The 23,596-nt window shown below is 36.5% G+C and overlaps 1 protein-coding gene across 9 annotated transcripts in view; it reads right to left on the reverse strand.

The window, feature by feature from the left end:
* ELL2 (elongation factor for RNA polymerase II 2) overlaps positions 1–23,596 on the reverse strand; it is a 134,734-nt gene that overhangs the window by 93,931 nt on the left and 17,207 nt on the right. For 8 of the 9 annotated variants that reach the window (XR_009539537.1, XR_009539538.1, XR_009539536.1 and 5 more), the window contains exon 2: positions 20,706–20,753. Coding sequence is in view for 2 of the 9 variants with exons in the window: in XM_060143293.1 (XP_059999276.1) it covers positions 20,706–20,753 (48 nt within the window). In the remaining 7 variants the exon portion in view is untranslated. Of the gene's footprint in view, positions 1–16,521; positions 16,643–20,705; positions 20,754–23,596 lie in introns of all 9 variants that reach the window. The other variant, XM_060143297.1, reaches the window with a different exon arrangement.

Consider the following 23,596-nt stretch of genomic DNA (forward strand, 5'->3'; position numbering starts at 1 on the left):
GTAAAGCTGTCACTGTTTGCAGACGACATGATACTATGCACAGAGAATCCTAAAGATGCTACCAGAAAACTACTAGAGCTAATCAATGAATTTGGTAAAGTAGCAGGATACAAAATTAATGCACAGAAATCTCTGGCATTCCTATACACTAATGATGAAAAATCTGAAAGTGAAATCAAGAAAACACTCCCATTTACCACTGCAACAAAAGAATAAAATATCTAGGAATAAACCTACTGAAGGAGACAAAAGACCTGTATGCAGAAAATTATAAGAAACTGATGAAAGAAATTAAAGATGATACAAATAGATGGAGAGATACACCATGTTCTTGGATTGGAAGAATCAACATTGTGAAAATGACTCTACTACCCAAAGCAATCTACAGATTCAATGCAATCCCTATCAAACTACCACTGGCATTTTTCACAGAACTAGAACAAAAAATTTCACAATCTGTATGGAAACACAAAAGACCCCAAATAGCCAAAGCAATCTTGAGAACGAAAAACGGAGCTGGAGGAATCAGGCTCCCTGACTTCAGACTATACTACAAAGCTACAGTAATCAAGACAGTATGGTACTGGCACAAAAACAGAAAGATCAATGGAACAGGATAGAAAGCCCAGAGATAAACCCATGCACATACGGTCACCTTATCTTTGATAAAGGAGGCAGGAATGTACAGTGGAGAAAGGACAGCCTCTTCAATAAGTGGTGCTGGGAAAACTGGACAGGTACATGTAAAAGTATGAGATTAGATCACACCCTAACACCATACACAAAAATAAGCTCAAAATGGATTAAAGACCTAAATGTAAGGCCAGAAACTATCAAACTCTTAGAGGAAAACATAGGCAGAACACTCTATGACATAAATCACAGCAAGATCCTTTTTGACCCACCTCCTAGAGAAACGGAAATAAAAACAAAAATAAACAAATGGGACCAAATGAAACTTCAAAGCTTTTGCACAGCAAAGGAATCCATAAACAAGACCAAAAGATAACCCTCAGAATGGGAGAAAATATTTGCAACTGACAAAGGATTAATCTCCAAAATTTACAAGCAGCTCATGCAGCTCAATAACAAAAAAACAAACAACCCAATCCAGAAATGGGCAGAAGACCTAAATAGACATTTCTCCAAAGAAAATATACAGACTGCCAACAAACACATGAAAGAATGCTCAACATCATTAATCATTAGAGAAATGCAAATCAAAACTACAATGAGATATCATCTCACACCGGTCAGAATGGCCATCATCAAAAAATCTACAAACAATAAATGCTGGAGAGGGTGTGGAGAAAAGGGAACACTCTTGCACTGCTAGTGGGAATGTGAATTGGTACAGCCACTATGGAGAACAGTATGGAGTTTCCTTAAAAAACTACAAATAGAACTACCATATGACCCAGCAATCCCACTACTGGGCATATACCCTGAGAAAACCATAATTCAAAAAGAGTCATGTACCAAAATGTTCATTGCAGCTCTATTTACAATAGCCAGGAGATGGAAACAACCTAAATGTCCATCATCGGATGAATGGATAAAGAAGATGTGGCACATATATACAATGGAATATTACTCAGCCATAAAAAGATACGAAATTGAGCTATTTGTAATGAGGTGGATAGACCTAGAGTCTGTCATACAGAGTGAAGTAAGTCAGAAAGAGAAAGACAAATACCGTATGCTAACACATACATATGGAATTTAAGGAAAAAAAAATGTCATGAAGAACCTAGGGGTAAGACAGGAATAAAGACACAGACCTACTAGAGAATGGACTTGAGGATATGGGGAGGGGGAAGGGTAAGCTGTGACAAAGCGAGAGAGAGGCATGGACATATATACACTACCAAATGTAAGGTAGATAGCTAGTGGGAAGCAGCCGCATAGCACAGGGAGATCAGCTCGGTGCTTTGTGACCGCCTGGAGGGGTAGGATAGAGGGTGGGAGGGAGGGAGGGAGACGCAAGAGGGAAGAGATATGGGAACATATGTATATGTATAACTGATTCATTTTGTTATAAAGCAGAAACTAACACACCATTGTAAAGCAATTATACTCCAATAAAGATGTAAAAAAAATAGGACCATCAAGTTTTTTTTTCCCTCATTTAATATAAACACTTTGTTCTTTTGTGGGTATTACAAATGATTTAAACTTCCATAAGCTTTTATTTGACAGCAATTCTATAAGTTCTAATATCCAGCCTTTTCTACTAAGGTGACTGCAAATGCTCAATGGATGTTCATGACCCAGCAATACCACAGAGTTTGACATGACAACTCTCGGTCCTTAAAGCAGACCTGCTGGCAGGGCCTTTGAGATCATCTAGCTGAATGTCTTCATTTTACAGATTTGAAACAGAGAGAAGTTAAGTGACTTGCTCAAGGTTACGTCTCTATATAAAATTGTAACCCCTGTACTCCTGACCTCCTGACCCTGGCTCCATGTTTGTCTAAAACACTTAGTACCTGCACTACTTACAGATTTTGTTTGTTGTCTTTCTCTTCTGGCTAGAATATAATCCTTAGAAGGACAGAGGCTTTTGTCTGGTTTGTTCCCTGTATTGCCAGCATCTTGAATAGTGTGTGGCATAGTCACTCCATATGTACTTGCTGAATGAGTAAAAATGGTGATTAAAGTCTCAGACAGGACTAGAACTGAAGTGTCTGCTTTTTTTCCACCAATATAAAGCATGTTGAAAAGTTTCCTTATATTAAAAAGGGGTTCTATCCTCAAATAAGTTTGGGAAATGCCAGCTTAAACAAAAGCATTTACTTTGCTGTAGGTTCTTTCATACTGAATAGCGGTTTCCCAATTTTTATGACCTCAAAACCCACTTCTTCCATTCCTATAGTATCTTAGGAGGCCAGCCTGTCTCTTAATATTATTTGACTAAAATATCTATTATTTTACTATAGATAAACTATATATCTTAGTTTGGATACAAAAAGTGCTACAAACACTTAAACATTAGAATTCTCCATTGTTCTCAAATCCTTTCCTGACTTTTAATCTGTAATTTCTGAAAAATAAAATCCTGTAATTTCTTAATAATCTAGAAAATTCGGCTTAGCTAGAGAAATGTATTGATATTTGCATGTACTGTTCAGGTTCCAGAGTTTAGGGACAGAATAAACCTAGAATCAGAACAGAAAATAGAAATCTCAACCTGAAAGCCACAAGTCCTATTTTTCAAACTAGAGCTGCGGTTATGAGTTTAGGCCTAACATTATGGGTTTAGGGAAGGAAAAAAAACCCTCTTGGATCAGTCCAGATGTAGAAACCAATGCTGTGGTGGAGGTGGGGGACTAGGGAGGGGAGGGGAGGGTATCTTTCACTGGCAATTGATCAAGTTTAAGTATTAGAGAAATCAGTAAGAGATAAATATTCCTATTGACAAGGAATGACAGGGAGTGGAGAAGATCCCACATATATCATAAACATCTGAAATTTCCACATGATAGAGGCTTTACTGAGAGTAGTGCAAAATGCTAAATTTATCTGCACAAAGGGAACTATCGGCAGTTATCCAAAAAATGCAGGCCATGTACCAATTAATATGAATAATTCAGGACAAAATAAGTCCATTTATCTCCTTGCATTCTTCCTCTTTGGCAAGATGTATAGTATTAAGGAAAAAAGTAAAGTAGCATAGCTTTTCCTATTAAGCTTCATGTAGCTCCTTAAATCCAGTAATAGAACTTATTAAAAAATTCTCGATGAAAGGGTACAGTATAGGCCAGTAACGAGACTTCTTGGTTCTGTTACTTCCATAGGATATAGTCTTATCAGAAAACTCATTCCTTTGAACTGCATTCTCATCCAAAATGTATTCTTTTATATTTATGGCTGTTTTGGGGATAACATCATTGATGGCAACATTTCAAAACTAATTTTGATTGGTTACAAGTAAGCAATACCGCCTTACAGGAGTAAAGTGCTAATTTTTAAAAGTCAAATACACCCAAGCTGCTATATAACTGAAACTGAAAAAAACTGCCTTGAGTAATTTTTGGCTTTCTTAATATGGTTCTCTTTAATATGAAACCAACCTTCTAAATGTTGGTATATCCAACATATGTCAATGTCATCCAAGGTGACATTGATTGATTAATTTGTTCATTTAATTCATTTATTCCACAAATATTAACTGACTGCCTGCTGTGTCAGGCACTATTCTAGGTTTCTGTGACACATTAATGAATAAAACCACAAAGATCCCTGCCATTGTGGCATATATGTACAGAAATTCAGGAGCGAGATGATGAGGGCTTCGAACAGGAGATGGGGAGAAGTGGAGGAATCGGGATATATTTTGCACACAGACATACTGACTGTGAGGAATGAAAGAAAGAGAGAAATCAAGGATGATACCAAGGCATTTTCCCCTGGAAGAATGGAGTTGTTTGAGTGTGTGTGTGCATACACATATACATATATACATGTATGTGTATATATACTCATGTGTGTATGTATGTGTGTGTATATTTATTCTTGGATATGATGATGAGTACCTTAATGTAACTGAATCCATACTAGCTAAGTGCACTAAAATACAATTGACCAATGCTGGTTTCACCAGCTAAAAAGGGGCTTCAAAATGAGTTTTGTTATGACTCATTTTGTAACTTCACAGCCAAAAATTATTTAAAAGGGCCCAGGTGGCTGGGTGTAGTTGGCTGGTAGCTCGGTATTTCCAGGAAAAAGGGGGGGATGACAGTTAGTGGCAGGGGAAAGATGCAAATAGCAGATACTAGAGAACAGGGAAAAGGTATACAGACTATGGAGTGTGAGAGAACAGAAAATTTGTATTTAAAAATGACTGCAAAATTGAGCTAAATGCCGAAGTACCTTTTAGAAGAAAAGTGAGAGAGCCACCAAGAGAATCTGAGAAGTTTGTTAAGATTTCATAGGACACATGTGGTTCCTTCCCAATAGACTTGGGCCTCACTCTCCACCTTGTATTTGATGTCTCCACTTCTTGTCTTGGCTTGCATTAGCTTATCCCTTGTTTAATACTCAGCTCAGGAGCCTTTCCCTTCCCCAGTGAGATGGGTTCCCTTTTCTGTCCCCAAAGCACCTTGGGCTCACTTCTACTGCATGCTAAGTACTTGTTTGTGTCTTCCTCCCCACTAGACTATGAGTTCTTTGGAGGCAAGGACCATGGTCTTACTTTCATACATATCTGGAACATGACAGATACCTAATAAATATTTGTTGGATTAATCTGAAGAAACTTGGGACTTAGATTAAATTCACTCTGAAGTGAATACACCAGGACTACTAAAAAATTAGAGATATAACTGAAGTAGATCAGAGGAAAACCAGGGCTCTGCAGAGCAGGCAAAATAAATAGCAAAATGAAAGGAAGAAAAAAAAAAAAATCCCAAACAGCATGCACTGTGTGGTACAAACATCAGAATGAAAAAGTTTTTTTACCTCCTTGTGCTATGTTTAGCCCACAAACCTAGGTCAAGTGGTTGCCTGGTTTGTGGAACTTAAATTTATTATATATTATACATTTTTCTTTTTTTAAAAGTATCTTCATCTTTATAAAAATACTCACAGAATACTCTGGCCTTACCAAATTCCATTGAAAATATGATCCAGCGTCTTTAAAACCACTTTGCATTTTAAAGGACTTAGGGAAACCACACTAAATAATTCTAAACTTAGCAATTCTCCTGGTCAAGTAGGAAGCAGAATTTTGTTTAAAAAAATGGTTTGTTTCTCAGAAACAAAGTCCAAACCTGAATTCTGCAAGGAAAAAAAAAAATCTTAAGTATGAATGTCAATTTCCAAATTCATTGCTAATCTCTCCTTGTTCTACTGGAGTCTTGAGAAAAGCTTTCTGTAATATGCCAGGAGGAAGTGCTGGTGAAACATGGGTGGAATAGAAGTCATGTATGGCAGTCAGCAATGACTGTTTAAACCTAGGAAGGAATACTGGTACTTGACAGATGTGAACACTCAAGATTAACATAAATTCGTAAAAGTGGCCCAGGCCTTAGAGTTTGCAAAACACATGGTTTCATTCCAACTCAATCAATGTTGCCATGAAAACTTATAAGTTCAATAACATAAATTGTATTTAAGTCTGAAGAATATTTCCATATAGATTTGGAAATAAATTCAATTCTTAATTTTCTGTTTTCAACATCAACATATTAAAAAAAAGTTTTTAAGCTACAGAATGCTTTTTTCAAAGTAAATCTTATGGGGAAACCCACCATGTATTACAAATAGAGTCAGAGCCGCTCTGGTTGAGCGGACTGGGACTGGGACTGCTGAGGCAGCCACTGTGGTAACATCACAGAACCCAGGCTCTGGGGACCAAAGACACAAAACCGTGGCTGCATGTTAAGGAAAGAGAAAGAGCAACAAGATGTATGATAGTCAGGGGATATCATTTTATTAATTACATTTTAGTCACATCTTAAATGACAATTACAAAAGAATGTGTATAAATATGAGGTCTTATGTGCCATTTCTTGATGGGAATTAGTGCCAAATATTTGAAGGATACCAAAGATAGGAAATGGTGTCCTTCTGCCTTATTCCCTTTCCTTTGTATTTTATTTTATTTTTTTTAAAAAAAAGTTATTTGTTTTATTTATTTATTTTTGGCCATGTTAGATCTTCATTGAGGTGCGCGGGCTTCTCATTGCGGTGGCTTCTCTTGTTGTAGAGCACAGGCTGCAGGCACGCAGGCTTCAGTAGTCGTGGCTCATGGGCTCTAGAGAGCAGGCTTGGTAGTTGTGGTGCACGGGCTTAGCTGCTCTGCGGCATGTGGGATCTTCCGGGATCTTCCGGGACCAGGGATTGAACCCGTGTCACCTGCATTGGCAGGCGGATTCTTAAACACTGCACCACCAGAGAAGTCCTCCCTTTCCTTTTTAAAATGCTTTCTTTACAATTGGATCCCTTTGTATTTCCAGTTCTAAGTTGGGTATACCTCAATGGTTTGAGAAGAAAAAAGTGAGAACTTCTCTTTTACACACAGATGACAAGGGAACAGGGCAATCAGACTACATCTAGTATTCTAGATTACAGGCTCTGGAGCAATCCTGCCCAGTTTCCAATGCTGGCTCTGGAATCTACCATCTGTTACCTTGGGCAAACAACTTAACCTCATTAATTCTCAGTTTCCTTATCAGTAAAATGTGGAAAATGATATTATTCACCCTATATGATTGTTGGAGTTTAAAGAGAGAACTCATCTAAAGTGCTTGCAAATAATGATGTATTCCTCAGCAAATAATGATGTATTTGATTTTTAAAGTAATTTTAAAATGGTAATGGACTGATAAGCACCCTGTGGATAATCAAAAAAGTTGATAATATACTTATTCTGAATTCTTGGTATTTACAAAAGTAAGGGGCTAGAAACCTTCAAGGTCAAAACTTACGTGTTAGCTTAAATAAAAGCCAAAGAAGCTATCTGAGAAAACAAACAATCCAAAAGACTAGCAATATTTCTAATTGTTCCAAACTCAACATACACAGAGATAAGGTACAAGAATGAATCAGCCACAACAGGTGTCCATGGAAGGCTGAAAAATTACAGATGCCTGCTGCTACTCTAGAAGGGTAGCAAATACTCCTTGCTTCCCAAGTGCCCTATCCTTTAAAAATATGCTGCCTTCAGTAGCTATAGCACAACAAAGAAACAAAATAGAATTAAGAGTTCTTATGGAGCCATTCACTCTTCATAAATGCAAACAATATTTTAAAGTTTGTGGGGTTTTTTTGTGTGTGTCAAAGCTATAGATAGTCTTGAAAAATGAATAAAACCTATAGTATTCTAATTTTTATAGATTTCTTTCCAAGCATCTACCCTGAAAATACGTTCCTAAGGTAGGATCCATTTCAATAGAAAATTTATTTCTTTTCAGTTTTCATACATCAAATTCACTTGCTGATTTCCTTCAAGCCTTCAAGAAGTTTAACTATTTCTGATTTTACATTGATATGCACAGTAGATCAAAAACTAAATTAGAAACTGCAATTCTCATTTCTAAGAGACTTAGTTCTGATGTAAATAAGAGGGCCTGTGAAGTCTCTTAGATCAATTGATTTATTATTGTAAGAAATACAGGACAAAAATGATTCATTTTTAAGGATGGTATGCCTGGGCCATTAGCAAAGCCAGAAAACCCATCCCTTCAAACAGAGAAAGAGACATGTTGGTAAAGGAAGGGTGAAGATATTTTACATATGAACAACTAAGGTAATTACTGTATTTTAATAATTTATATCATAAAACTGTTGATTGATTATCTTCTAGATAGTTATTTGATTCTGCTAGGAGGCAGACAACATGGGTCCCTCTAGAACAATGAAATTATACAAGGTAGCAAAACATTTTATCCTCTTGGCAATAATTCATTGCATTGCCCCTTTAAAAAGATAACCATATCACTAGGTTTCATGAGACATTTGGCTCCTCATGACTCAATCGCCTTAAATATTTTTGAAAAAAGTTATATATATATATATATATGTATATATATATATATATATATATATGTTACAGATTCTGAAATTGTAAAGTTTAAGACTTTATCCAAAATTAATCCTGGATTCACAATTATCTTATTTTTCAAGTTCTCTAAGGAAGGAACAGAACACTATCTTCCTGAAAAAGTAAAACAAAACACCAAGCATCCCTAGTAGAAAGTTTTTCTTTACAGCCAAATACAAAACGTTTAAACAGCTGTGGAAATATGTCAGCATCATCTTACTGTTCAGTGGAAATGGAACACCTCAAGTTCCTGTCCCTCCTTCCTAATCTGTGAAAACTGACTTTAATGAATTACTAATACAATGAGATTAAGAGAAAACTAAAATGCATTCAGATTAGTATTAAGAAAGAATTTCTTAGTATTGATTAGTAGAATATTACTATATTCATAAATACGGCTATGCCTTACATTCTCACTCTAAAATAAGATATCCCCAATATAACTTACTGAGTGATTACTAGACACTCTCAACTTTTTAAGTTCTATAAAAGATTGCCCTCTTCTTATGGCTGCTTAATTAAGTACCAACCCTCTAACACTGTGAGCCCAATTTAGCTATCTTTAATCATTCTCTATTGCATTCTGAGTTTTATTGCCTGAAGCTCCCTAGGAATCTTATCTTTTTAAATTCAACTGACTACTACTATTCATTCCCATAATCTATTCTTTCTAGACTGGACCCATTCCCAGGACACTTCACAAGACCACTGTTCCAAAATATCAACTGTTAACTCAGAAAGGAAAGTGGCCTCTTCTCCCATGTTCTTGATAATACCAGGAACTCTGCCTTTACCTTCCTTCCGCTGGGGAGACAGATCACAGAGGGGAGAAAACTTTTTTTCTCCACTGATAGATGACAAAGCAACTCATTAAGTAGTTGACTAGAAAGATATTTAGCTGGTGTCTAGGTACAGATAACTTTGAGACCTGCTTTCTCTTTTTGTCAACCTGTTTTGAAACCTTGAATATTCAGCCTTTCTCCTAGATTCTTGACATATTTAAACTTGGCATCTCAAAACATTTCTTTTATGTTTATAGAACAATTAGGAAATATAGATAAACAAATCTATCTCATTAGTAGGGTAATTAGTAAAGCAATGACATTCTGGTGTATAGCATTTCATTTTCTTTTGCAGATTTCTATTTGTGTTTGTGTATTTATTTTTAAAATTATTATAATGGTATATATAATATCTTATTATTAATTAGGAAGAAGAAATGACAACTGCAAAAGTTTCCAACCTAAATCCATGGATAGTCTTGCCATTTACCACTTATATATTCTCTTATACCCATCAGAAAAGTATTACAGCTCTTTAGACGGAATAACTTGACTACACTTAATATTTGGTATTTTATAATTTTTTGTTGCTACCATAGATGAGATCATTTTTACACTGAAACTCCTAATTGCTAGTGCTTAGGGAGGCCAGTGATTTTTAAAAATTATATATATCACTTATTGGGCACTTTCTGTGTGCCACTTTGCTAACCTCTAAGATAAGACTTTGGCCTAGGTGTTTTGACTTTAGGTTTGAGATACGGCTAAAGAAATGGTTTAACAAACAATAAGAATTTCAAAATCTGCACCCATATACATACCTTCCCACTAGCTACCATACAAGAACTTCCTTTGCTCGTATCTAAAGCCAATCTCTCCTCTGAGCAATTAGACCCCATCTCTCCAACCTACTCGAGGACATTGCTCCAGCAAGTCTTGCTCTTTCTCATATCAACTTTTGCTTTCTACTGGATGACTCCCATCAGTTTATAAATATTCTGCTATTTCTCCCATTTTAAAAGAAACTCCTCTTCACTCCACCCTACCACTATTAAGCCAGTGGTTTTTAAACAGTTATTTCTGAACTGACCACCTTACTGAAGGAAATACTGTAAGTTTTTATAGTTTTTCACTTGGTTTATCTGCACATACTGGCAAATTTGCCCCCACTTATCTATTATCCATAGCTTTTAGTTAATTTTCTTTTTCATTACATTAATGAGCATTCTCCAAACAATATTAAACTACAGAGATGAGAGTGGCCATGTGTATTTTATTGCTAACATTAAAAAGGATATTTCTGGGCTTCCCTGGTGGCACAGTGGTTAAGAATCCACCTGCCAATGCAGGGGACACAGGTTCGATCCCTGGCCCAGGAAGATCCCACGTGCCGCGGAGCAGCTAAGCCCACGTGCCACAACTACTGAGCCTGCACTCTAGAGCCCGCGCTCTGCAACAAGAGAAGCCACGACAATGAGAAGTCTGCGCACTGCAAAAAAGAGTAGCCCCCGCTTGCCTCAACTAGAAAAAGCCCATGTGCAGCAACGAAGACCCAACACAGCCAAAAATAAAAACAAACAAACAAGCAAATAAATAAATAAAAGGATATTTATATTTCTGTTGTCTAATTATTAAGTATGCTAACTGGCTATTAGATAAAGATAATTTTCATCATGTTAAGAAAGAATTCTTCTTTCTATTCCCTACTTAACTAAAGTTTTAATCCAGATTTAATATTGAATTTTTATCAAATGCCATTTTGGCATCTATTGAAATATGTTCTGGTTTTTCTCATTTAATCCATGAAGATGACAGATTATAAATATACAAGTATATATATTTATATTATTATATTTAAAGTTAATGATAACGAGAACTTTATGTAACATTTATTTCTTCAAGATCAATATAGCCTGTTATGAAGCTTGACGACATAGTGAACACCTGTGAATTCACTGTCCAACTTAACATTAGCAATAATATATCTACCCATTGCTCCTCTCCTATCTCTTCTACCTGCCTTTCTCTACCAGAGATAACAACTATTCTAATTTTTGTGATTATCATTCCTTTATTGTTTTTAATAATTTTATTACGTGTGTACCCACACAATATATTGTTTGACTTCGCCTGTTGTTAAATTTTATAAAAAACGGTGTCATACCATACATATGTAGTCTTCTACCCAGAGTTTTCACTGCCATATTGCACAGAGCTCTAAGTCACTGCTTTTCACTGTTGTGTACTCTTCCACTAAATCAATATGCCACTGTTTATCTCTATTAGCCTGCTATTGTTCTTAACTAGTGTGAACAAAATTTGGCAAAAAGGGCTTCAAATCTCCTAAATGTTAAGAAGTAAAAAGTATCAACACTCATAAGTATTCACAACTAAACCAGTATTCTTAGAAGTCTTTAAATAGAGCTTTATAACAGAATTCCACTATAAATACACTTTTTTTCTTCTCACTACTGGACTGCCAAGTATAATTAAATACTATAAAATGTCCTTTGGAGCAGTTTCTTGAAACTCCTTTTGTTCCAAATCCCCCAATACCAATGTCTCCTGGACAGCTCCATCTTGATAGAACAAGGTATGGAGTTATTATCTGAACACCTCATGGACATCATGTCCCAAACTAAACACCCCATGAGTTCTGCCTCAGTCTGTTCTTTCATCTGTTTTAGATCTTGAATAATGGCCTCACCATCCAACCAAATGCTCATCATAAATATGGTGCCATCCTCAACTCCGCTATTTCCTTTCTCCCCATACAGAAGGAATAACTAAGTTAAGGTAGCTACTGGATAAACACGTTAAAATGCAAATCTGATCACATGACTCCCTGGCTAAAATTTCTAAAATTAAAAAAAAAAAAGATGGTCATCTCCTGTAGTGTTTTTTAAAGCACAGACTGTGACCCATTGGAAGGTTATGACGTTATTTTAGTGGATTGTGATCAGGATTCTTTTAAATTGAAATAGAAAATGTCAGAGTATACTGGCAAAGGATAAATACTGTGCTGTGAAACTTTTATTTTAGCTGTGTGATGTGTACACTGATATCTGTAAAGGGTCACAATGTAAAATGTTTTTTCTTACTCTGACTTGTTACTAAATGTGTTTGAAAGAATCTACTGTAGTCAGTGGTCCCCTTCAGAAAATGATGAAAATTATGAACCTTCTCCTGAGAAGAGAATGTGTACATACCTACATAAGTGCATATTCTTATCATATTCTTAATTATAGTGAACCTAGCTATTATAATGAAATCTAGGGGGAAAAATTTTAAAAGCCAGACTTCCAGACCTCATCATAGACCCCCAGGGAGACTTTATAGATAAGAAGCACTGATCTCCAAGGTGAAATTCAAGCTCCTTAAGAAGGTGGCAACTTTTGCCACACTTGCTTACCACCTCTCTGAGACCTCCCTGACTGTCCTGCTTCCTCTTGCTAGCTGGGGAGATACTCAACAAATGTTCGTACGAATGTCAGAATAAAATGCCCGTTGAACATTTATTATAGGCAGGTAAATCAGTGTAGTGATGAAAACAGGCTCTGGAACTAGATGCCCAGGTTTGTGTGCTGGTTCCTTTACTCACTAATTGTGTGAGCTTTTACAAGTGGTTTAACTTCAGAGCCATAGTTAACACACTAGCAGAACAGGAATATCTGCTTCATGACATCCCTGTGAGGATTAAATGAGAATAATATATATAAAGTGCTTAGTATAGGATTCTTAGCACATAATAAATATTCAGTAAATTTTAGTTATACTTATTGAAAAAAGTTGGAATCTATAAGCAAAATAATAGATGACTGTGCATTTCTGGTAAATACAGTACAAAGTATAAGACCAATTAGATTTGAAAATTCCTAGCCTGATAAGGGCAAATTCATTAGCCTCAAAGCATGTCTATGAGCTTTTTAAGTCTTTTAAGTCAGTAAAACTCTTTTCTTCTAAACTTGTTTTCAAAACAAATTACTTTTATAAGGTTTTTAGCCTAAAAACAAATTTGAGAACATTTTAATTTCATACTCTTGTTCCTTCCAGTTTTAATCACAAAAATAGTTATAAAAATTTACCTTCCCTATAAATTCTCCAGATTATCTAACATATGGAGCTAAAAAGCAAACCAGTCAAGGGTGGGGTCAGGAAAGAAAACTTTTGAAAAGATTCTAGTTAGATAAAATCTTATTGCAGGATATAGAAACTCTCTAAATACTTCCACTGCATTGCTGTAGTTAAGCTGCCAGCAACTGTATGACTATGTACCATTGCATAATATAAAATGCTGACAAACTATGACACAGTACTAAGATGCTGTTGATAATGAGATATATTCTAATTCCAAAGACGTTAAATGTTAAAAAGAAAACAAGCCTTGGAATCAACAACATATAGTAATTTTGTTGTGTTAAATATTGTTTGAAGTAAGATCTGCGGCTTGGACATATTCTGCTAAATTGTTTTTCCTGCTTTAAATTTTGAATTTTCTTTTTAATAGAGCACTTATAACCTCTTTAATAAAGCTCTTATAAGGATAAGGCCTTGCACATAGTAAGAAGTCAAAAGATATTTACATACTGCTTGTGGCTCAAATTTAGGGGTGGGTTAGTTATAAGAACCATAAGTGTTATAAAATGGTTAAAGATTATTATTTTCCAAGCTTAAATAAGTGAGTGCTGTTAAGTGACAATGTCTGTAACATAAACAACTGAATTTCACAAGTTTCAGTTTTTGGTGGGAAACAAAAAGGCAAAACCATCAGATTCAGATTTTATTGACAAACAGATGGTGTCAGGAACAAGAGCTGGAATTTCAAGGTCCTATTTACCTTTGTCCAAACACTGTCTACCGTGGTGCTTGGTACAGTGCAAATATTCACAAATGCTTGTTGAATGAAGATATTAAGCTTAACTGACCGCTAAGAAGGCAGTTAATGGTATTTGTAGCAAATTCAGATTTCAATCATAGTTCCAATGGCTGCTTTCCAAAGTGACTGCAGTTTGGTGAAGGACAGAGCAGGATGATTTAGTCTTCAACTCCTTTATGATCGTGCTTTGGGACGCTTGTCCTGCTGTGGCCCACACTGGAGCCTGTGTGGTATACACTGAGATAGCTTCCTCAGGCAACACAACCATACAGTCAAAGTCACCCTCCCACCCTCACCATTCTGCACGTCTCCTTTATGTCACTGGTGTCTGTAGTGGTACCTGGCCATGATTTGTGAACTTAGCTCTCTACTCTTTTTTATTTAGAAACCCCACAGGTAATTCTTATCCAGAAAGAAAAGGAGAGCAGAGGTGGGTGGCAACATAAAATAGAGAAGTTGGTCAATAGCTTCAAACTATTATTCAGTTATTGTTTGAGATAATAGGAGTTTCCAGAATGTCAGTCCATACCACTGGCCAAATATGATATTTTACATATATATATATATACACACACACACACTGTATATTATACTATATACATAAAAAATTATATAAACTTTGATATATATCAAAGTTAAATATTTCTTTCAAATTGGGTAATTTACCATTGTATTAATACCTTAATAAATTAACATGTGGTTAATGGGTTATAATTCAATGCAAATATGTTATCTACACATGTTAACCACTGTAATATTAAAAGAATTAAAACAGAACTGCCATAAAAGGATTTAATTTTAACACCTTTGTAGTATTAACTACTTTCAGAGCTGAGTGTATAAAGGTAGCTGTTAGTCAGCAACCTTTGAGCAGACTGACTAAACACAACCGTTGGCAAAACCAGTGGACTAGCCAAACCAAAAACAGCAGGGGAAAGCAGAGTGCAGGCATATCATCTAAGAAGGAATGACAGTGCTGGGGATTTATTTTTATCTCTGCTGCTGTTTCAAGCAGATAGTTATCTTTGCTTCCTGAGTATCAAGTAGATTAGAGAAGGGTAGTCTGTGGGAAGTATTTTCAGGTGGGTTGAAATTGGCTACTAATTTCAAATACTGTATAATTTAGTTTTTCAAACCCAATCTTCTCTCCAGCCCCCCAAAAAGAAAATAAATAATTAACAAAATATTTCTGAATGCTTTGCTAAGTTTGGAAGTTAAGAAAAAAAAAAGAAAATCCAACTCTGTTCTTTAGAGTTAATGGCTCTACTGCAAAAATTTTAACACTATTCAAGCCTTTAAAGTTAGCAGTTAAATGCTGATTTCATCTTCAGAAGGTCAGTGTGCCTTTTTGGAAGGCGTACATTTAAAAGCTGCTTGACTGGCTGTTCCTTGCTCATTCTTAGAAAAATGTGTGTTACTCAGTATTTCACAGGAGACATAACATGGTACTTATAGACAATATTTTCTGTCCTCATCTTAAGGTTAATTTCTAAATTACATATGCAAAGCAAACTTCTATTTTTTAAAGCCTCTGAGATTGCTGAGTCTGAAGTGAGCAATTAAATTAGAGAGAATTGTGGAACAACATTCTCATAACAAATACTGAGTTAATACTGAGGTCTGGAATCCTATTTACTGTGACAAAGTTAACATTATTTCTCACTGCCCTGGGACAATCATTCCCTGCATGAGTCGCTGATGCCACAGGCAAGTCCACTCTGCAAGGCTGACACAGGCCTACAGATGTGGCCATTATTTGCTGTTGAAAACTTTGCCATTTCAGATTTTATCTGAATTATAAACATATCACAGATCTACCTTTTTGTGTATGAGTGTGTCCATAAATTTTAACAGACCTTCTGGAATTTTACATACCTATTTCCAGGATATAATATTTTGCATCTACCGAAACCTTTGTTTAAAACCCTGGTTCATACCAATCAGAAATACATAAGCCTTGTTTCTGAGAGTCTCCTGTATCTATAGAAGTTCTGAAAGGAGGGTTCTGGATAAGCCCTACATTATTAATTCTTTCCTGAGTATTAGTCTATATATGTTTGTCAGATTCTGAGTTCCCTGAGGGCACAGCCCATGTCTTACCCATCCCTGTATCTTTGCACACAAAGCACTCAGCAAAGTACTTGGCACCAGTAAGGGCTAAAAGAATGTTTGTGCAATAAATAAGAAACAAACAGAACAATAAACCTATTAGCACACTCACTGATTAGGCACCTGTTTATAGTTTATTGAGTAATTATGTTAGTAGATAACTGCATCAGTAACAACTGCCATTACTTGAAAATACTGAGTTAACTTACTTCCAATACTTCTCCTTTTACAGCTGTGTGGTATAGTGGGGAGAATTTTCCCTGGCAGAGTGAAGACCTAGACAGTAGTTACAGCTGAGTCTGCATCAGCTGTGTGTCTTTAGATAAGAAACTTTCAACAAACATAAAAATAAAGAGTAATTAGTTTTTTTTTTTTTGTTTTTTTTTTTTTGCGGTACGCGGGCCTCTCACTGTTGTGGCCTCTCCCGTTGTGGAGCACAGCCTCCGGACGCGCAGGCTCAGCGGCCATGGCTCACGGGCCCAGCCGCTCCGCGGCATGTGGGATCTTCCCGGACCAGGGCACGAACCCATGTCCCCTGCATCGGCAGGCGGACTCTCAACCACTGCGCCACCAGGGAAGCTCAAGAGTAATTAGTTTTTAAAATTTTACTGAAACACACATTTTTGGAAAATTTTCACCTGCCACATTTTCGGTATCCAGTGAAATATGAGACAGAACTACCGTGATTTGGATAAAGCTTGCTCAACAATAAAGATGCAGCTTTTGTAAACCATGTGCATTATACCATTACACCCCTCTGAATGTTATAACTTGAACACCTCAATACTGTAGCCATGTGAATCTTACCAGCTACCTTTTCTATTCAATTAGAATGGTCTATAAAAATGTACAATCCTAGTACACCTTTAGTTATGAGTATCCTAGGTATGGATTAGAACTGCAAGGATAATTGGTTGAGCCATACTCTTAAAAATCAACAAGGTATTTTTGGCTGATGTATTCAGCTCCTGATATTCATCAGTTTTGAAAACACAATTAACTGTTCCTATAGATACTTCCTCATGTTTTCAGAATCCATAAAATGCCTTCAACGACCATTCAATTTCCTGACTATGCTTTTCCACTAAGGGAAAAGGGTGAGATGAAGTGTGAAAGACAAATTTTCATTTTTTATGCTATAGAAGCTGCTGCCCAACTGTGATGATAAAAATCCAGGTAATCAATGATTCTCAGAATTTTCACTCTTTAAGAGCATATTGCTATACTTTAATGGTCCAGTCTGCATTTTTTTTTAGAAGAAATCTTCAATTTAAGAGAACGTGTTCAGGGCTTCCCTGGTAGTGCAGTGGTTAAGAATCCGCCTGCCAATGCAGGGGACAAGGGTTCGAGCCCTGTCCGGGAAGATCCCACATGCCGCAGAGCAACTAAGCCTATGCGCCACAACTACTGAGCCTGCACTCTAGAGCCTGCGTGCCACAACTACTGAGCCCACGTGCCACAACTACTGAAGTCCGCGCACCCAGAGCCCATGCTCCACAACAAGAGAAGCCACCGCAATGAGAAGCCCGCACACCGCAACAAAGAGTAGGCCCCGCTCGCCGCAACTAGAGAAAGTCCGCACACAGCAACAAAGACCCAACGCAGCCAAAAATAATAAATAAATAAAATAAATGAATTTATAAAAAAAAGAAAAAGAGAACGTGTTCAGGCACAAAAGTAAATATGCTTAAAAGTTGACCAGCCAAGACCCAAATTCTGACCTTCTAAAGACATTATAGAGGGGGGAAAAATCCTATAATTAGTAACAAAGAACAGCATAAACACGCAGTGCTTAGCATCAGGGAAAGAGGAAATAATCTTAACACTAAATGTTCACTTTTGAAATGATATTTTAACAATATTTCAGTTGTATTTCAAATATGTCTATATAGGACACTATCATGATAGTTAATGTATATTTTCAATCACATTTGATGTAAAACCTGTAAATTTGTTAGACTTGCCACATTCTTTCTAGAGAAACTTTCAAAGTATCTGCAACACTATATTAAAAGACAACTAAAATTTCTCATTGAGAAAAACTCTTTTGTGGGAAATCTAAATTAAAACCTTCCAATTTAAAGTCCTAAACATTTTCCATGTAGGAAAACTCTGTAAGTATACTTCTTCAGATAGTTTTTAAAGCAATCAGCACCGGCAATGTTAAATTATCGTGGCTCTCAAGAAAAACAGAGGAACACTGTACAGTAGACCCTCACATTTGTGGCTCTGTGTATTCCCTGTGGGCTGTGCCAACCCACTCTCTCCCCAGTAATGACTCTTTGTTTTTACTAAGTCCCAAAGGGCTGGTGAGAGCGCTGCAAAGAGAAGGAGGGGAGGGGTGGATGGAATGCAGCTGCAGGCTCTGAAACAATGCTGAGTCCATATATTTTGTTCCCAGTTAGAATAATAAAAAGGGGACTGTGGTGGGGGGTGAGGGGATGGAGAAGACAGAATGCAGAATAAGCAAGGTAGGGCCAAGTATCCTATAGCTCTCATCCTGCAGCACTCCCTCCTCTCTCTGCATTCATACTCTCCCAACTCCAATAACCATTCATTTGGTTAAAAAGCTTATCTGTTAAAATTCAAACACCCATTAAGATTTACACCTATCAGTCATTTATATCTAAATTATTTTTATCAGTGAACTATATTCAAACAAAGAATAGAGTAGGAAGAGAGAATGGAGCTTGCAAAGATAAACTGGGGAAGCTTGGACACAGAGATAGGAAAGTTTGGGGGAGGTACGTAGGAGATTTCAGAAAGGGAGGTCCAAGGTTTCAAACAGAAACTGCCTGCTTTGTAAAGGTACCTAGGGCCTGGGGGGTAACTGGTATGCTACAGAAAATCATATTCCTTCTAAGACTGCTAAAAGCTACATGTTTCTGCATCAAGAGCTTGGAAGCCTGCACATACTGGTTCCTCATTATTCAGTCTAGCCTACTGCCTCCTAAGAAAATGTCCTTCACTTGCATTTCCCTGGCCTCCACGTCCCAACTGGGAGAATGAAAGAATTAAGGGAAGAGGGAAGAAGCAGACACCAAACAAGGTGTCAGCTGCTAGTGAGGGAAAGGCAGCTCAAACCCCACTCTTCTCCTCTGGGTACTGCTCTCTCTTCCCAGATAACCCTTTACTGAAATGGGTAGCCCTGCTGAGCTGAAGAAGTCAGGCCTGCCTCTCGAACATCCCTTCAGATATTGTTGATGCCATTAAAATTTGTAAGAAAATTCAAGAAGCCTCACGTAAACAACTGACACTAATACCTCAAAAATAGTATCAGCATGCGCTAGAGACTATCTAAAAAGCTATGAAACAAAATTCAGAAGAATGCTTGTTCCATTTAGGATCCCATTCATGAACACTCAGTTACTGGGGAGAGAAAAAAAAGGACTTCATTGTAAAGCTATCATGTAGAAGCAAACCTCTGACATCCACACACAAACATCTCCTTCAAGTTAACATTCCACAAGATTTAGAAGTACTCTTAGTTGGTGTTGAATGATACAATTAATCTCCTGACTCTTGAAATGTTTTCAAGTTATAAAGTTTAGAAAGACTGTATTTATTCACATTGAATTTTTACATTTTGTGACATAAACAAAAATTCACAAGTGTATAGATTTATAATAAATAGGAATATGATCTTCCCCCCTCAGGCTGCCTTTTCTCTAGAGCTCTAAAATCCATTTACAGATATTCCAAATCTCCATACTGTAGACAGTATATAGAGACAAATTCAGAAATGCATATTAATTTAAATGAAGGAATGACTGAGTCTATTTAATTAATATTAAATAGTAATAGTAATAATTATGAAATAATATTGACGCTACTCCTGAAAAGTTTATCATCTATTACAAATACAAAATTCATAGGTGCATTTTATTAGGAGTTATCATTTATTATACTTTTAAATCCAGCAATAAAATAGACAATACTTTGTTTATTCTGTGTACTAGAAAAATTCAATTTTCTATATATACATTTCATTTCCTAGTATTAAAGTCCATAGACAGCAGAAGTTTGTTAATATTAACAACAATCACATAATCATAACTTGCCTGAAATTAATAATTCTTTATGGTTACTTAATTGTGGTAAACAAAATATAATCTCATAATACTATGATGTATGTTACACTTCAATAAAAAGGTTAAAAAATCAATTATCTATGACTTGGAAAAAACTACTCTCAATATCTATACCTGAATTACTTAACTAAATCAAGAAGATAATTCAAGTCTTAAAGGTGTCATAAATTTACATTTAGTTACAAAGTTCACAAAATAAGAGTGACATTATATTAAGAGGCACAGGTGAAAACAAATTTTAAGACGTAAATATAATAATGTGTAAGATTAGATTTTCTTGCTAAAACAATAGGAGTACTCACCCCTTGGAGCCCTTGGAACTGAATTGAAGGTCGAAAAGGAATTAAATTCTATTAAAAGAAACATAAGAAACAAACACGTCAACCTTGGTTACTGGGACATGGAATTAAATGATTAAACTCTAAACCTATGCACTTGGTCAGTGCTATAGTCTGTGAAAACCTTTTCATTACATACTTAGGTTTATATATCATTATATTAAGATGCCTTGATAAATGATACTGCACTGCTGACATTTCTCTGAATACACAGCCGAAGGTATCTTTTGGCAGTGTAGCTAATCACGTTTTTGAAAATGACTGACATGATTTGGCAAAAAATGATCAGTGTACTAATTCAATTTTACATGAAAAAGTATTATGGCTTAGTTTCTTGATATGTTTTTTAAAAAGGTAGGGGAAAGCAAGAGATAGTCAAAGAAACTTTGCAAAACTCTTAAGAGGACACTAGAAATATAAAATTAAAATATTTGAGAATGAACTGTGGTTTCCATTTTCTCACATTTTACCAGAGATTAGTTTTTAGTTGAGGGTCAAACAGGTTACCAATCTTCTCACAAGCTTCTCACCAGGAGAATATAATTTCTAGAACAATGTTTTGTTTCATTATGAGCTTTGTCCTGTTCATAATTTTTATATTTTCTCATAGAGTTGTGTATTTAGAACAAAAGCTGAAACTGTAAATATCTACCAGAGTCTCAGGCATGATTTCCTGTACCTAAAGTCACCAGTATGGGACCGGTTCACCACTACTGGAACGCTTTTCCAAACTGCTAACAGAAATTCATGGGGAAATCAGATTTGGGTAACATTTTAATAGTAACACATCAGCCTGTAAACTATTCTTCATACCCTCATATCCAAACCCAATGCACAAAAACAAAAGCAGTGGTTTCTGGTCTCAACTCTACCTTAAAGAAAAATACAGAGGCACCCATATGCCCCTCCCTCAGCCACTGTACATTAACTACTACTTACCAGGTACTTCCCAAAACTTCTCTACAGATTTAAAAGTTTACTAATCAGGATTACAATAAACTAAAGAGAAATAAGGAAAGGATAAGTACTTTAAAAGACAGATCATCTGAATATAAAATCAAGTGGTAGCATTAACCATTCTATTATTATTTATAAAAATGGATAAACATCTTCTTGAAGAAAACATAATAGATACTATTATCATTGTTCTACCACCATAAAAAGATTATTTAACTTTAGACTTATCAGCAGAATCAAAGCACTACTGGGTGACAAAATTTATTTCTTGGTGTGGGAGAAGTAGGTAACAATTTTTCATAGTGATTCATTCTAATTCACAGTGTTTTATGAAAATATAAAATATAGATTAACGCTAACTTGAATTTCCTTGGAGGGAGAAAACCTCACCCAAACCTACCTTCCATAGCTAAACCTCTACCTGAAGTAATGGTAGCTTGCGTGCAGAAGCCCTGGGGAGGCCCGCTTTGTGTGTAAGTAGGTGGCACTACAATTTAGGTAAGACAGGTGGAGGTTGTAGCTTTCAGAATATTTCAATCAGCCCTGCCTCCTGCTCTCTCTTCAAATCACAAACACTGAACATCTCCTCTGAGGCTGGTTACACTTTCCTCTCTGACTCCTTGCAGGAAGGTTATCTTCAGCTCACCACTGGAATTTGAACTTCTCTATCAAGTTCATCAATTCTTCTTGGCCAAACAAATGCTAACTTTCCTCAATTTTCAAATTGCTCACTTCTTCACTGGATGTCACCTGGAGAAACCACTCCTCCTAGCTCTTTGATCATGCCTTTCACTTTCCTCTTTCTAGATCCAGTCTCCCCTGGAGGCTCACCTTGCCTATTTGGTGATGACTCTGAATCTCTTCCCTATTCCTCAACTTGGCATCTCTCTGCAACTTGCAACTTATCACAGCCTAGGACATTCTGCATTAGAAACTCTCAATGACAGTAAAATTGGCAAACACTAAACCACCTCCGCCCCTCGCCAAACTGGCACCTCTTTCCTACTTTCTGGCAAGGGTGCTTCTATCTTGTTGGTTCTCCAGGCTCACAACCTTAAGTTTAACGCACAGCCTCTTCTCCCTCTCCCCTCACCGCATTCTATTAGGCAATCGCACACTGCTAGAATCACAGAATACCAGGTCCAGAGGTACTCCAGTTGGTGCCCAGCCCCACCCCCCACCCCCCACCCTTAACCACAATGGGCCATGCGTCCCATTAATAACTAAGCTAGGACCAGAATCTAGGACTCAATCTTCCTGTTTTGCCATACTGTTTTTCTTCTACCATCTTGGGCTCCACACACATCTGTTATGGTAGATCCATGGGCACTTGCTCCTTTATGCCAGAGTTCGCATTTTAGTTGGAGAACATTTGAAAACGATTAAATATTGTACTAGGCTAAGTACTGCTGGGAGGTGCAGTAAGGATTCTCACAAAGAAGAAAAGTATGGGTTAGAAGAGATACAAGAGAAAAGGCTCATGGAAAAGATGGCTCTTGAGTAGCAATTTTGAAAAGACAAACTCCAGGGAGATGGAGTGTCCTAAGCAAAAAAGCAAGGAGACAGGAATGGGTACTGTGCAGGCAGACGGCAGGTCTTTTCACACGTGAAACATAACATAAAGGATGAGAATTGGACCTGGTGATCCCTGGCTAATCTATCCTTGACCTCAAAATTTGTCTTCAGTTTTAGCTTCTATTCACTACAGAATAAATAGGACAGTAATTTAAATTTCAGACCTCATAATTTCTAAAGGTTCATCATCCTGTGAAATAACCCTATCCTAATCCCTTCCATTACCCCTTTAGGGATGGCCTTTAAGTCTTGTCTTTGACATGATAAACAACTGGAGGCTCTTCTGACTTTTGGAATAAGAAAGTGAGCTGCTGAAAGAATGA

Source organism: Lagenorhynchus albirostris, chromosome 3 (assembly GCF_949774975.1).
Source record: "Lagenorhynchus albirostris chromosome 3, mLagAlb1.1, whole genome shotgun sequence".
NCBI classification, from domain to species: Eukaryota; Metazoa; Chordata; class Mammalia; order Artiodactyla; family Delphinidae; genus Lagenorhynchus; species Lagenorhynchus albirostris.